The sequence below is a fragment of the Buceros rhinoceros genome, unplaced genomic scaffold (assembly GCF_000710305.1).
Source record: "Buceros rhinoceros silvestris isolate BGI_N320 unplaced genomic scaffold, ASM71030v1 scaffold9799, whole genome shotgun sequence".
NCBI lineage: Eukaryota > Metazoa > Chordata > Aves > Bucerotiformes > Bucerotidae > Buceros > Buceros rhinoceros.
This window is the reverse complement of record NW_010429730.1, coordinates 1-13,090: the sequence shown is the minus strand read 5'-3', so window position 1 is coordinate 13,090 and position 13,090 is coordinate 1. Positions and strand designations below refer to the sequence as shown.

The 13,090-nt window shown below is 36.1% G+C and overlaps 1 protein-coding gene across 1 annotated transcript in view; it reads right to left on the bottom strand.

Annotated features, from left to right (window-relative positions):
* ERMARD (ER membrane-associated RNA degradation) overlaps positions 1 to 12,173 on the bottom strand; it is a 16,105-nt gene extending 3,932 nt beyond the window's left edge. Inside the window, exons 1-13 of the mRNA XM_010142758.1 lie at positions 12,005 to 12,173; positions 10,754 to 10,893; positions 10,121 to 10,222; positions 8,244 to 8,333; positions 7,024 to 7,121; positions 6,303 to 6,439; positions 4,897 to 5,011; positions 4,236 to 4,338; positions 3,753 to 3,782; positions 3,212 to 3,280; positions 2,220 to 2,390; positions 1,263 to 1,346; positions 372 to 451 (exon numbers count right to left, since the gene is read on the bottom strand). Of these exons, the coding sequence (XP_010141060.1) occupies positions 372 to 451; positions 1,263 to 1,346; positions 2,220 to 2,390; positions 3,212 to 3,280; positions 3,753 to 3,782; positions 4,236 to 4,338; positions 4,897 to 5,011; positions 6,303 to 6,439; positions 7,024 to 7,121; positions 8,244 to 8,333; positions 10,121 to 10,222; positions 10,754 to 10,893; positions 12,005 to 12,173 (1,388 nt within the window). The remainder of the gene's footprint in view (positions 1 to 371; positions 452 to 1,262; positions 1,347 to 2,219; positions 2,391 to 3,211; positions 3,281 to 3,752; positions 3,783 to 4,235; positions 4,339 to 4,896; positions 5,012 to 6,302; positions 6,440 to 7,023; positions 7,122 to 8,243; positions 8,334 to 10,120; positions 10,223 to 10,753; positions 10,894 to 12,004) is intronic.
* Positions 12,174 to 13,090: the final 917 nt, after the last annotated feature.

The window sequence follows — 13,090 nt, the reverse complement described above, 5'->3', positions numbered from 1 at the left end:
CTTCTGGCCCCCCTTTTTTTTTTTTTTTTTTTTTTTTTTTATTGTGAGGGACTCAAGCTCCAATTTAACTTCGTAACAGCCTCTTCAGCATCTCTTCATACACAGAATATCAAGTAAGGAACGCCTTTGTATATTTTGGATGTCTTCTCATTTTCTTCAAGTTAGCACACCGTTTATAGGTTTTATTGTGGATGTGTATTGTGGATGTGAAAAGCACAAATTAAGCTAAAAAGAACAAATGAGTGTTTTCTCACAACCCTTCTGGTGCCTATCACCTTCCTAGTAAAGTATTTGAAGAGACATTTCACCATCTCAGATCCCTTTCATCATAACTATTTTGAGAACTATTTTTTTTAATAGCATATACTTACCCTTTAATAATTTGAATGTGTTCTTCAGGTACTGTTGGCAATTCAGGCCATGAATCAATGCTCTTCATACATTCCAGCACCTCAAAAGTGTATCATGAAAAATGTTATGTAAAGTGTAGCCTCTGTCAGACAGGACGACACATTTTACTTTGCTTAGTGTCTATTTTAGAAAAAACTGCAACAGGGAGTAAGTTCAGTAGTTTTTTGTATTTTGTAGGCTGACCTAAATTGTTAAGGTTTATGTTAGAGCAAAAAGTCTTGATGAACACTGAATGTCATCTGAATAAACTAATTTATGATTCTTTCTTGCACTTTTTTTTAATATAAAAAATTAACCAACATGACTCTTGTAACATTTGGTTTAAATGCTGCCAAAAATGAAAAGTACTAAGACTGTCTACTGCAATCTCAAATCAATAGAGGAACATCTCCAAGCAGTGCCATAATGCATAAACTGATCAGCAGAGATCTACCATAACACTTGACAGCAGATTTTGCTACAAAGACAAAGTCTTAATCAGCTGGCTTTCGTACAATGAAAACCTTAGTTATAGCCTAATCCAAGATTCCTACAGACATGACCAAACAAAGTGCTCCTGACATCAGAAAGCACAAGGAGATTAAGAAAACTGCAGAACAGCAAACATTTGGGTCAGAATAAAGCTATCAAGTGTTCTAGAGGGCAAACACAGCACCAACTGCATCAACAGCAGCGTGCTTAATTACACTGCACATGAACAACTGTAACTTCTGCAAGATAAAACTATAAAACTCATTAAAGAAAAAAGTTTAACTTTTTAGGAAAATCAAAGCATGAAGACAACAATTAGACCAATTTTAAGGATTCACAATTTTAAGGACTAAAATGCTTTCACAGTTTTAAGTACTTACCTGCTTCTTGAGTAGGGAAATTGGATGAAATCGAGAACGGTAGCAACTTGCACAGTTCATCAGTGGTTTTATGACCATGTGTTCCTGATATGCAAAATCATAGACAATACCAAGTTTTTTTGAACTGTCCTAATCATATGCAGACTAGGGTTACACTTAATTTTATGCAAGCCATCCATAGTACTGAAGTCAATGAAGACTTCTAAATGCCTCGGGGCTGAAAGCAGCAATCAACACAGTGAGTGTTTAAAGCTTAATTTCTTTGACAGATTTTAACTATAAAACCTGACAGCAGCTGACAGAAAACCAACCAAGTGTTCTCTTAATGCAGCAGCATGTAATATATATCTTGAGAAACTAAAAAGAGCTGCAACTAATAAATGGAAGATTTATCTCACAGGTTGCTGTGTGATATTCAAAGAAGTAATCCCAAATATTAACAAGAAATTGGGGGGAGCAATCATAATAAATTCTAATGCTGAGAAACATGTATTGCGAGACAAAAAGTGTACACGAATTGACAGTACAGAGTGTGAATACAAATCATACCTCCATCAGAGAGCCACAATTATTTATAGTGTCTCAGAGAAAGAAAACCTTAAATATTATACACCTCAGTGGCTGAGCTACAGCTGTTCTTCAAACCCTTCGGTTAATTCAGCAGATAAACAGGCTAGGTATGGAAACAATTTGACAAATCAAATCAACCATGTGAATAAGGAGTGGTTAAGCAAACAAATTATAGTACAGTAAGAAAGGGTAATCTTTTGGAAAACTTTCTGTATTTATTTAAAAAAACTACAAAACTAGAAAAAAAATACTTTCACAATTTTTTACTTGGAGAAATACTTCATTTCCACAAAAAGCTGCTGTCAATTCAGTCATAAGACTCTAAAATCAGATTTGGCATCCAAACCAACTGAAAAAGTCTTCTGAAAACATAATATTGATCCCTACCTTAAAAGGAAACATGCCCTCATCTGAGAATCTGCAGAGAAGCGTAATTGCAAATGCAACTATCTGATTGGCTACTTCTCTGGGAAATGTTTCTAGGTTGATCTCTCCATGGCTTAAATGATCTCTTATGCGTGGACCCTCCTGGTGGTTCAAGAAATCCCAAAGAAATTCCTGTGGAAACATACATCAAGTGTATAGAATTCTATCCTATGTGAATACATGCAGAATATACTCAGTGTATAGAATACCTCTAGAAGTATGTGATCATATCTATGGAAACGGGCATTTAGATGGTAAAAAAAAAATGCAAACTCTGCTTGTAGAAAAAAAAAAAGAGGGAACGACTCATCCATCTTGGTAGCTTTGGAGGAAATTCAAAACTAATGCTCATCCTATTTCATAGCATGTAACAATAGATTTCCTTCAGCTTTGGGTACCAAGTCATCCACGGCCCTCCTGTTCTGGCAACAGGACAATAAACCCAGGTCTCACCTACAGACTCAAAAGGAGCGTTGAATTTAGAGGCCTTTTGAGCCCTCTAGAGGTTCACTATTTGGCTGGCAAGACACAGGATGCGCTATAGCAGGTTTGCAGCTATGTTTTTGTGTCATCTGCCCAGGCAGTGATAGATGTTCCCCAGAAGCAATCAGAAACAAGTTTTAATTTTCCCTGTATGAGGCATTAGTTTTCCTTCTGCTCATTCAGCTAACTTCTGAAGTCTGAAGACAAGTACCTCTGAGATTTCTGTATTTCAGAAGGAAAGACTGTCTTTTATCCTAACAAAATATAGCTTGTCAGGTACTACTTTGTACCCTTCACAATAGAAAAGGGTAACAAGCTTCTGGTTCAAAGCTGCTGGAGATAAGCTATGTGAAAAATAAAAGAGTATTAGGCATCATCATAAATTACTAAATATAAAACCAAACAAAACAAAACAGCAACAACAACAAAAAATCCACTAAACCAAACCACAAAACTTTCAAAACCCTTGCCATGGCAGGTTCCTCAAGAACTGCAGGAAGCTGGTTGACTTCTTCATTATCCAAATGCTTTGCTAGCATCTAGAAAGAAGTAATTTGAATAGAAACTTATTACTGAAAGCCAAACAATCAAAGAAAAAACACCAACTACAGTAATTAAGTTGCCCTAATTTCAAGCAATTACTTTTACCACTCAAGAATCAACGTGCCTAATTGTTACTGACAGCCAATTTGAGATAATTCAAGAGTTCCAAAATTGAGGATTTCTGCTTGCCATGTTTATTTGTATTTATTTTGAATAACTGAATGTAGAAAAACCTTACAGAATGTTCGTTTCCCTGAGATGAAGAATTTCAAGATAAAAATATTTAGAAGAAACTGAAGTCTGTTCATTCAAATTTGTACTAATTTTGATCTTTTGGAGGGGATTCCAAATTTAAAATATTTACTATAAGGGGTTTTTTTTGGAAAAAATCAGAAATAATATAATGAGAAACATGCATGCACTTCAATTCTGACATTGATATATATTAAAAAAAAAAATCACAAGTACCTCATCGAAAGTGGTGTAGAGAGCAGAAGGCTAGAACAAAAGACAATATTATTTGGTTTTCAAACAAAACCAATTCAGAAGACATGTATACCAAATATACCTATATTTATTTGCGTGAGATACCGAAAGTGCATGAATAGCAAAAAAACCCAAAACCAACCAAAACCTTACAAATGAAAATAGGAACTTTTGGATTTTGTGCCAAGTTTTTAAAAATAAATATAACATGATCTACCTTCCACACTAAAGTACTCTTTCTGAACACTAACCTTCAATTTTCAGACATCTTTTACTGGTAGACATCTTTACAAAAAAATAAGAGGCATTCATGAAACTCTACTAGAAACTTGCAAATAATGATCCACAAGTGATTGAAAATCTTTTGGGGAAAATCTGTAAATTTTAGACACTATGCATCTAGAATAACTATTTTGCAAGTATTGTTAGCACTAAATCATAACTGACTTTAGACAGAAATTTTACCTCGGCTGTTAGCAATCGATTTGGGCATTTATTTGTTGTAGTGAAGAGCAATCTAAGTCCAACTTCCAGCTGAGGAAGTAAGAGAATCACACAGTCAGCGTACCTGAAAAAATAACAGACACACCCAAAGGGGTTTTTCCCCCCTTATAAATATAATCCAAATGGAAATCGGAGCCATCTCAGAGTAACTCTCTCAGGACAAATAACCCAGACCAAAATTCCTTTGTAATGTATTTTGTAAACAAACAAAATAACTACCAACAAAAGCTGACCACCAAATTCAAACCAGCCCAGAGATGGGCTACCACAAAAAGGTGGAGCATGGGACAGGAAAACAATGTACTCTCTTTTTTTTTTTTTTTTTCAAATGTTGATATCTGAAGATTTGTTTCCACTTGCTTTGTAAAACTCTCCTCTTTGGCTACATATGCAATAGTTCTTTTTAGCTTTCAAAATGCAGTTTATAATCCTAGTGGGCACAAAATAAAGTAGCAAGTCCACAAACTCCCTGAGAGACCACCATAATGTATAACTGTAGGTTGTTAAACAACGGGCTTAGCAAAAATATTTGGAATCTACAAATGCTACTATTATTCAATAATTACCGTACATTTTTCTATATATTCTATTTAAAAAAAAACCCTGAAAAGTCAACTGTTACCTGCTTTGCTTGAAAGCTGTTAAAGCAGCCATCCAAAATGGCAGCATCGTTTTCAGTACAAAATGTGACAGTTTTACTAGCTCTTCAGCTATGGATAGTGTTTCATGATTAAGATCTGCAAGTTAACAAAACAAGATTGATAAATTATGTACAATCTATGGTTTACTAATTCATTATTAATATTTCACTGAAAATATAACATTATTTCAGCATTTGTAAAGGGAGACTTAAATTTATCTGATTTATTTTAACTATGCAAGTACAATGGTAGCCATATCTAAGATCAGAAACTGAGTTTGTAAGATTGCATTTTTAGTGGTAATATAAAATTAGAGAGTAAAAAACAGTTAGAGTCATGGCTGCTTTTTACTGAGAATAAAAGATGACACACAACTGGACTCGGCCTCTCCTGAGTCGTTCCCCACCTACTTCAAGTATTTTAAAAAATTGGAATACATATTACTCATTTTAATTCAGTAAGAATCAGGACAGTAGTTAAGAACATTTGAACATGAGCACTTGCTCTTTATCAGTTTTCTGTGCTGACATTTAGAATAACAGCAGTTCAGTAAACACTTTTAGTAAATTAACACTTCATACTTCAATGCTACCATAAAATGTAACTCACACTTATGAATTCACATTATAAGTATCTTATCCAAAAGAAAGCTTAAAACGGCAAGAGCAACTTGTTTCTGGTAGGTGTTTTTTCAAAGCAAATGAATCAGATTTATGCTACATTATGACTAGAATGTTACCAGCATGATTTGGTTCCCAAAAACCCTGTCTCCGTTCTGTGAACAGATGTTCCACTGGCAAACTGATTTTGTAGCATAAAATGACCATGACCACCATTTACACCAAGATTCTCCATATGCTATTTTTGCTTTAAAAATAGTAGGAGTAAACCAAGTAAGGTCTGTACCAGGGAGGTGTGAAGATCTTAATCTGACACTTCAGGTCCTTCTCTGAGAAAAGCATCAGTGTACTGAAGATGTGTCACAATCCTTTACCGTGTTTCATACTACCTTCTCTGCAAGATGCAGGGCACTCCTGCTGGCACTTGCAGCTGGAACCCACTGATTCTGGAAATAATTGTATTTATAAAGGCAAACTAGATGACTGGTACATGAAATGAACTCTCACCATTAAAAAACTGGAACATATAGTTGAAGTGTTTTAGAAGCAGTAACGCTACATGTTTCAATGTGTTAAGAGTTCAACAGTCAGTGGAAGTGCCTACATATTAAAAAGTTTTCCTACAAGCATGACTGATTCATCTAATAACAGTGTGTTTAAGAACCTTAGTTAAGATTAAATCTCAGAATTGTGGAAAATGCACTTTTGAACACTAAAACTATGGCAAATGTAGCATAATAAAAAATTGCTAATGGTGAAATACTTGCCTGGAAATCCATCAAGTTCCTCTAAGCCAATGAAGATCACATAAGGTCGATGTACTAGAATGCATTTAGTTTGCAGAAGATATGTCTGTAACAACTGACCCAGTCCTGCAGTTAAAAAAAGCAGCATAGCACAATACCTGGGGAGAACACCAGAATATATTAGAAAAACTTATACAACTAAATCTTTTGCAAAGAATCAACATTTGTGGGTTGGGGAAAAAGGGTTTTTTTCTCTTACAAAGAACATCCAGAACCTACGCTCCCCATCTTTTTTGAGTAGGGGCACTTAATAATTAATTACTTTCACAACCACAAAAAAACCAACATAGAATTAGGAAAAAAGTATCACTGTATTCTACACCGGCTGCTATTGCTCCTCCTCCTACCTCATTCCTCTGTCGTTTGTTCTGAGTTATTCCTGACTGCCTTGACAGACAAGGAACAGGGTTTCAAAAAAAGACCCTAAGCTTTCTTGCTTTTCCTGCTAGTAGAAAACCCACTGGTCCTAAAACTGACCAGCTTTATAACGGCTGAAGGCCTTTATAAAGGCTCCTCCAAAAGAAGGAGCAACAGCAGGGGACAACTGTCAAGATACTGACAAGGGTCTTTGGACTCTTTTTTTTTTTTTTCCCCCCAGAAAGAGCAGTAAGTTTTACTAATAGCTATTGAAGCACTCTCAAGTCTGAATAGTAAGGAAACTAAATCCTTTTTGGTAACTTACTTTGCAGGAATTTCTTGTGGGGATGCAAACCCATGCCACAAAACATTACGAAGATTCAGACCATATGGAGATCCAATAAACACCTTCAGTACGTCCATCTTATTAATAAACAAAGCGATTAGTGCATGAAGAAATTTATTGTTATTACCTTGCATGTTTCCCCAACAGAAAATTTCAGAAGTTACTGAGAAACTACAATGTCTACTGTCAAGATGACTGGACACAGGTTATGACAGCAACAGCAACCCATTATTTGTAATTGCCAGTATTCTCTGAAATCATTCGGCTCACCTGTATATGCTATCAAATATAATACAGGAAGAACAAAATAACTATTAGCCGTTGCAAACAGTTATGACAGGCAAACAGATGAGATCAAGTTTAGTTTGGGTCAGCTTCTTGTACTATAAATCCACCAAAATTTAATACAAATTAACATAAAATACATAAAATTCACATAATTAACATAAAATACATAAAATTCACATAATTAACATAAAATAATTTGCATTCAAAGCTGTACTCCCAGATGACTATCAATCAGAAAGGGAAACTTTGTTTTTATTTTTTTTAATGTAATTATTGAACTCTTCCACATGCCACCAATATTCAAGAAATAATCCTTATAACACTACTAGACCAGCTAACCTTTTACATCCAACACTTCGTCTCAACAAAGAATTTACATTTGCAAAACTGTTTGAGAACGACCACCTACTCTATTTACTCAAGAGTGTAAATGTCATCAGAATTTTGGTTTTATTATGGTTTTTTTTGCACATGGGGATGAACAAATTAGTTTCCTCTAGTTTGAAAAATTCTAGTGTGGTAATCATTATAAAGCATCTTAGTACAGTGGTGGTGAAGTGGAACACGGCTTATCAGAAACAGCCAGTGCATGATGTGTATTTTCAAGTAGTGCAACTCAGAGTCAGACACTTTGACAGATATATGAAATTTTATGTATGTAGGTTTTCAACATACAAAAGCAAGTAAGAACTTATGAGCTTACCTTTAAAAATATTTCCTCTTAAAACATGCACTATTTTTGCCATATATCCCCCAGACTGTAACAAGTATAAAATGAAAGTTCTTCCAATATATTACAGAATTTGCAAACTCTTCTTCAGTGCAAGCAAAGGCTATGCTTGGAAACCTGCCATTTGGCAAGAAGAAAAACAGCTCGGTATTTATTACCTATTTCAAAACTATGCACTTACTACGGTTTGTCCAAAGACAACTGCAAGCTGCTCAGAAGAAAGCAAGTCTCTCAGGAGGAAAGGGCAATCTTTATCCATCAGTAAATATACCTATTAAAAAAACAGATATCGTCAATAATTCAGTGTACTTCTTTTTATTTCGGACACAAATCTTGACTATTTCACCCAGTAACAAATTTCATTATTGTAAAAACATTAATCAAACAAACTCCACAAAATCCTTAGAAAGGCTTTAAATTCTGTGATTTCATGACAAATTAAAATCTGTGGAACATATCAGAAAAGAGTGGACATGCTACTTAATGCTCTCATAGTTACTTTTCATGGTGTTTGTACACATTGTAGACATACTGCTCTCCTCTTAAAAAAAAAAAATTAAAAAAAGTAAAGCACAAATGATCATGTAATTACAGGAATAAACTCTACTCAGGAGACCATACTTCATTCTTACCCTAGAAATCTATAGGGTCTGTTGTTGTTAAATGAAGGAGACTTGTGGTTTGCCTTCTGATTGTGGCTTTTCCTTAAACTAGACTTTATCCTAATTGGGCATTCTCATCATCTTTAGTCTTGACTCCTATCAAGCCTTCCATTATTTATATTCTCCCTGATGTTTTTTTCCAATCTTTGGTAATTTTTCATTACTTCAAAATCTATCACTCCCCATACTTAGGCACATTATTTGTCTAGGTATGAAATAGCCCATTGTTCTTTCTCTGGCACTTCCTTCTCCGGAGCTCTTCACAGAGAATTAACAACCAGCTATTTTATCTTGTCTGTGGGCAATATACCCACGCAGCAAAGCCTCTTAGAACAGCTGTTGCTCCCTTCTTAACCCGCATGCCCAAAAGTAGTGGTGACATCTGTTTATGTGGTCAGGCAGTGAAGCAGAGCAAGGAACTGATCCAGCTGAAAAACAAAAATGGGGGTATTCCCCAGGTGGAAAGGTACCTGGAACAGTTCATCAACCTAGGTTGCTACTAGGCCTTAAGATATTTGCACTCACGCAACACAGAGAATACCAGCAAACAAGGCAGATGGCTGTGAAGACTGACAGAACAACCTTAAGCAGTGCTATCACCAAATGTTGAACCGTAGCCTAATTCACATTTCATAGAAAAGAACTCACAAGTTTTTTTTAATTTCAGTCTGAATTTGTAGGTCTAAGTCATATCACGTGAGCACTTCTTGCCTCCTGCTGGTCCTTGCAGTATTACTCCTTGTAGCATTACTCCTTAAACTAAGCGAAAGTGCATACCTGTACTAACTACTACAGGGTAGATGAAAGAGGGGCTGTGTTAACAAAACATTCAGGACCACAAGATCGATCCTGGATCTATCCAGCTAATCAGTTAGGTCAAGAATTTAAGTTGTCAGCTGACTTCTAGATGTTTTTGCAGCACAAGACTCCTGTCAAAGATTTAAACAGATGTACACTCTGAACAGAGTTCTGAAGAAATAAGCTATCTAGCAGCCCATTTCCAGCTGCATGCTCCTGTCTCTCCTCATAGAAGTTACTACATCAGATCATCTCTGGAAGGTGTGCTGCTCCCTGATTCAGTTAAATAAATCAGAGTAACAAAGACCTACTATATGTATGCTGATTAAGCAAATTTTGCTCTTTTTTAATTAATTTGTTTATTAACACCACTCACACAAGCAACTCCACCAGCACAGGTGAAGGAGCCCCAAAAATGTTTCCATTAGCACAGGTGGATCCAGAAAAGAAAATCTGTCCAACTCAAAATTCAGCTTGACTATTACTGTACTACTACAATCCAGGGTAATCTCACTTTTTCAACATGCAATTAAACCCAAGAGCTCATTCCCATCTTACATAACCAAATCTGCAATAGACTCCCCATGCTGGCACTTACATCACCCAAGGCTCGCTCCAAGCATGATGTTAGCTTCATTATGCCAAGAGCAACTTCTGTAGTTTGTGTATATTGCAGAACATCAAATACTTCAAGAAATAACTGTATGACGGGGGAGAGGAAGAATGTTGTGTTAAACATTCAGACAGAAAAATCCAATTGTCAAAAACACAGAGAAACTTAAATATTCCTCTGTGATAGCTGCTATGCAAATGCAGACAGAAAACCATGCTAAGGTTTTTTTTAAAAAATGTGTATGTCTGGAAAGAAATTGCCCTAGAGCACCTCTTGTGTTTTTAGTTGCAATGTATCTAGTGCCTTACTTCTCTAAATATTATCAGCAATAACCTTACACAGTAAAACTTGATATTAAGCACAGATTATTAGAAAACAAAATCCTACCATTCTAGGTTACAGAACAGGCCCAAACCACTTCACATTCTCTTTGTGATAACTTACATAAAATCTAATTACAGAGTCAGGAAAACGAGAAGCAACTACGTATCTGAGAAGGACAACTAGTTACAAATTCTAGGCATTTTGGTTCATTGATATCTCTTGTGTGTTCTCACATCGAACCTCCACAATGGATTCACGTGCCAAAATACAGGCTGTCAACAGACATTTCCATACCTCTGTGCAGTTTGTCCAGCGGAACCACAGTGTATACCGAATTACAAATTGCTCCTTGGTCAGGGATTTGAAGTGCAAATTAACAGATTCACATACAGGTCCTAATGATCGTATGCTTTTGATGTAATCCACACTTTGATCTGAAATTGAAAAACAGGAGGTGACTGGAGTACCAAACTTCCCAAATGTCCAATATTTTAAAATTCACAAGGAGTCAAACCTCCTACAGCTTGTGTACAGAGAATTTTATCCAGACTATTTTGGCAGAACGAACATGCTAAGACTTATAGCCCAAAAGACCGCACACATAAGACACAGAAAAGTACAGTTGGAAACGAGATCAAGTACCTTCTCCACATTTAGAAGAAAAAATAAGCAAAAAACCTTAATGCAAGAAAATACGGAAAAGGACTATTATGTTCTGGTTTTGTTGAAATGGGAAGAACCTACTAGAGTACAACAAATTCCATACAATCGACTGGAAGCTAGTGCAGGCTCAGAGGGATCAGTCAAGTTGCACCACTTACACCCGTTTAAGAATGTAGCTGGATATGCTACCAAACAGAGTGGTATCACTGCTCCTCTTTGGGGAACACTTTTATAGGAAAATAAATTCTTCTGATTTACTGAAAAATATTGCTTGAGACAGAAACATGTAATTTTTACCATCTCTGAAAATTAATAACAGCGCTTCCATGATCCAATTTGGCAAATTAAAATTCAACAAGTTCATTAGGGCACAAATACTTTGTTTCAGTTAAAAAACAATTCTAAACTGTTCTACATACAAAAGGGAAACCAAACAGTACTTCTGTAGAAGCTAAAGTTGGGGGAACAAAAGCAGAAGCAACAGTAGGAATACGGATAGCTCCAGAGTGTTTTAAAATTATTACTGCAAAACGGATATAAAGAACACAGAAGAAAGCAGTTATGAGGTAGAAGAGAAGCAGAACTGAACCCCTTATGTACAGGCACATGAAGTTGGGAAGGAAGATGAATGAGGAAGCAAAGGAGCAGCTACTTATGTAACACAGGTTACATGAATCTTATGAGCCAGCAATAATCAAATACCAAATGTGGTCGAAAAATTTTAAGCTCCTTGTAGATATGAACTGTACACCCTCCAACCTGTGGCAAAACTGATGCTGTACTGTAATAAAATGTCCTAACTAAGCCAAGATTACTACGAACTGTACCGAAATGCTGCATTAGTCTTATTGCATATCACTACTACAGCAGGTAAACACCAACCTGATTCAAGGTAACACACGTGCTCTGTTACAGCTTGCCAACATACTTCACCACTTTCAGATAAAATGTTATTAATATCATAGGTGCCTTTCTTCTCAAATCCAAGTTTGCAAATCACATAATGCACAGGTGGAGAAAGACAAGTAGTGACTGACTCTGACAACGCCATCTAGAACACACACAAGAAAAGTCCTTGCAATGAGGAAGTCCATGAGAACAAAGAAAATTATTATTAAAACATCCCCACAAGTAATGTGGCCACACAGTAATACAGCATCTGTGAACAAGTTATCAATATTTGCTATGCAACTTCCATCCGTGCATGTGATGAAAGTAACTCTGAACAAAACAACCTTGTGGAAAACCAAGGGGAAGAATTGCTTTATTTGCACAATGTCAGGATGGTGTATTTCTGAATGGCTTTGGCTACTGAACTGATGCCAAGACAGACTGAAGCAAGAGATTCCAGATTATATATAACTGTTCGGTCTAATTGCTGAGCTTGCTGAGAAACTGATGCTATACTTCAAGTAAAAGCATGAGCAGCAAAATCATTACAGGGTTGGGGGGGAACAACACGTGAATTCAGTATGAACTGTTAGTAATGGTAGAGCAACCTAAGGAAAAATGTTATTTAAATATTAGTCTAAACAGGAAGTGGGACTGGTTCAGAAATACACATTTAAATTAAAGAATCTGCAAAGATAGAACTGCTTATGCTAACAAGGAGGAAAATGCTTCTGATTTAATAAAAATCACGCTTCTGCATTAATCAAACAGAATGGTCAAATTGTTTGAAAATGAAGCATCACAAGTAGAAAAAGATTCCTTTCTCTTTAACCAGCTGGGGGCATTAACCCTCACCGTTCATACTTTCTGGGTTCAGAGCCTCAAGGAGAGACTACGTATTTACACGGGTGAGAGCACAACGCGTGTGTGACAGTTCACAGAAGGAACGGGTATTAGTGCTATCGCTACCCCGTCTTCTACTAAAAACATGAACGTTTTCACAGAACATGTAATTCAGCGATTCACCTTATTCTGAGCCCCCGACACGTTTCACTGTCCGAGGCAGGAGGCCACACG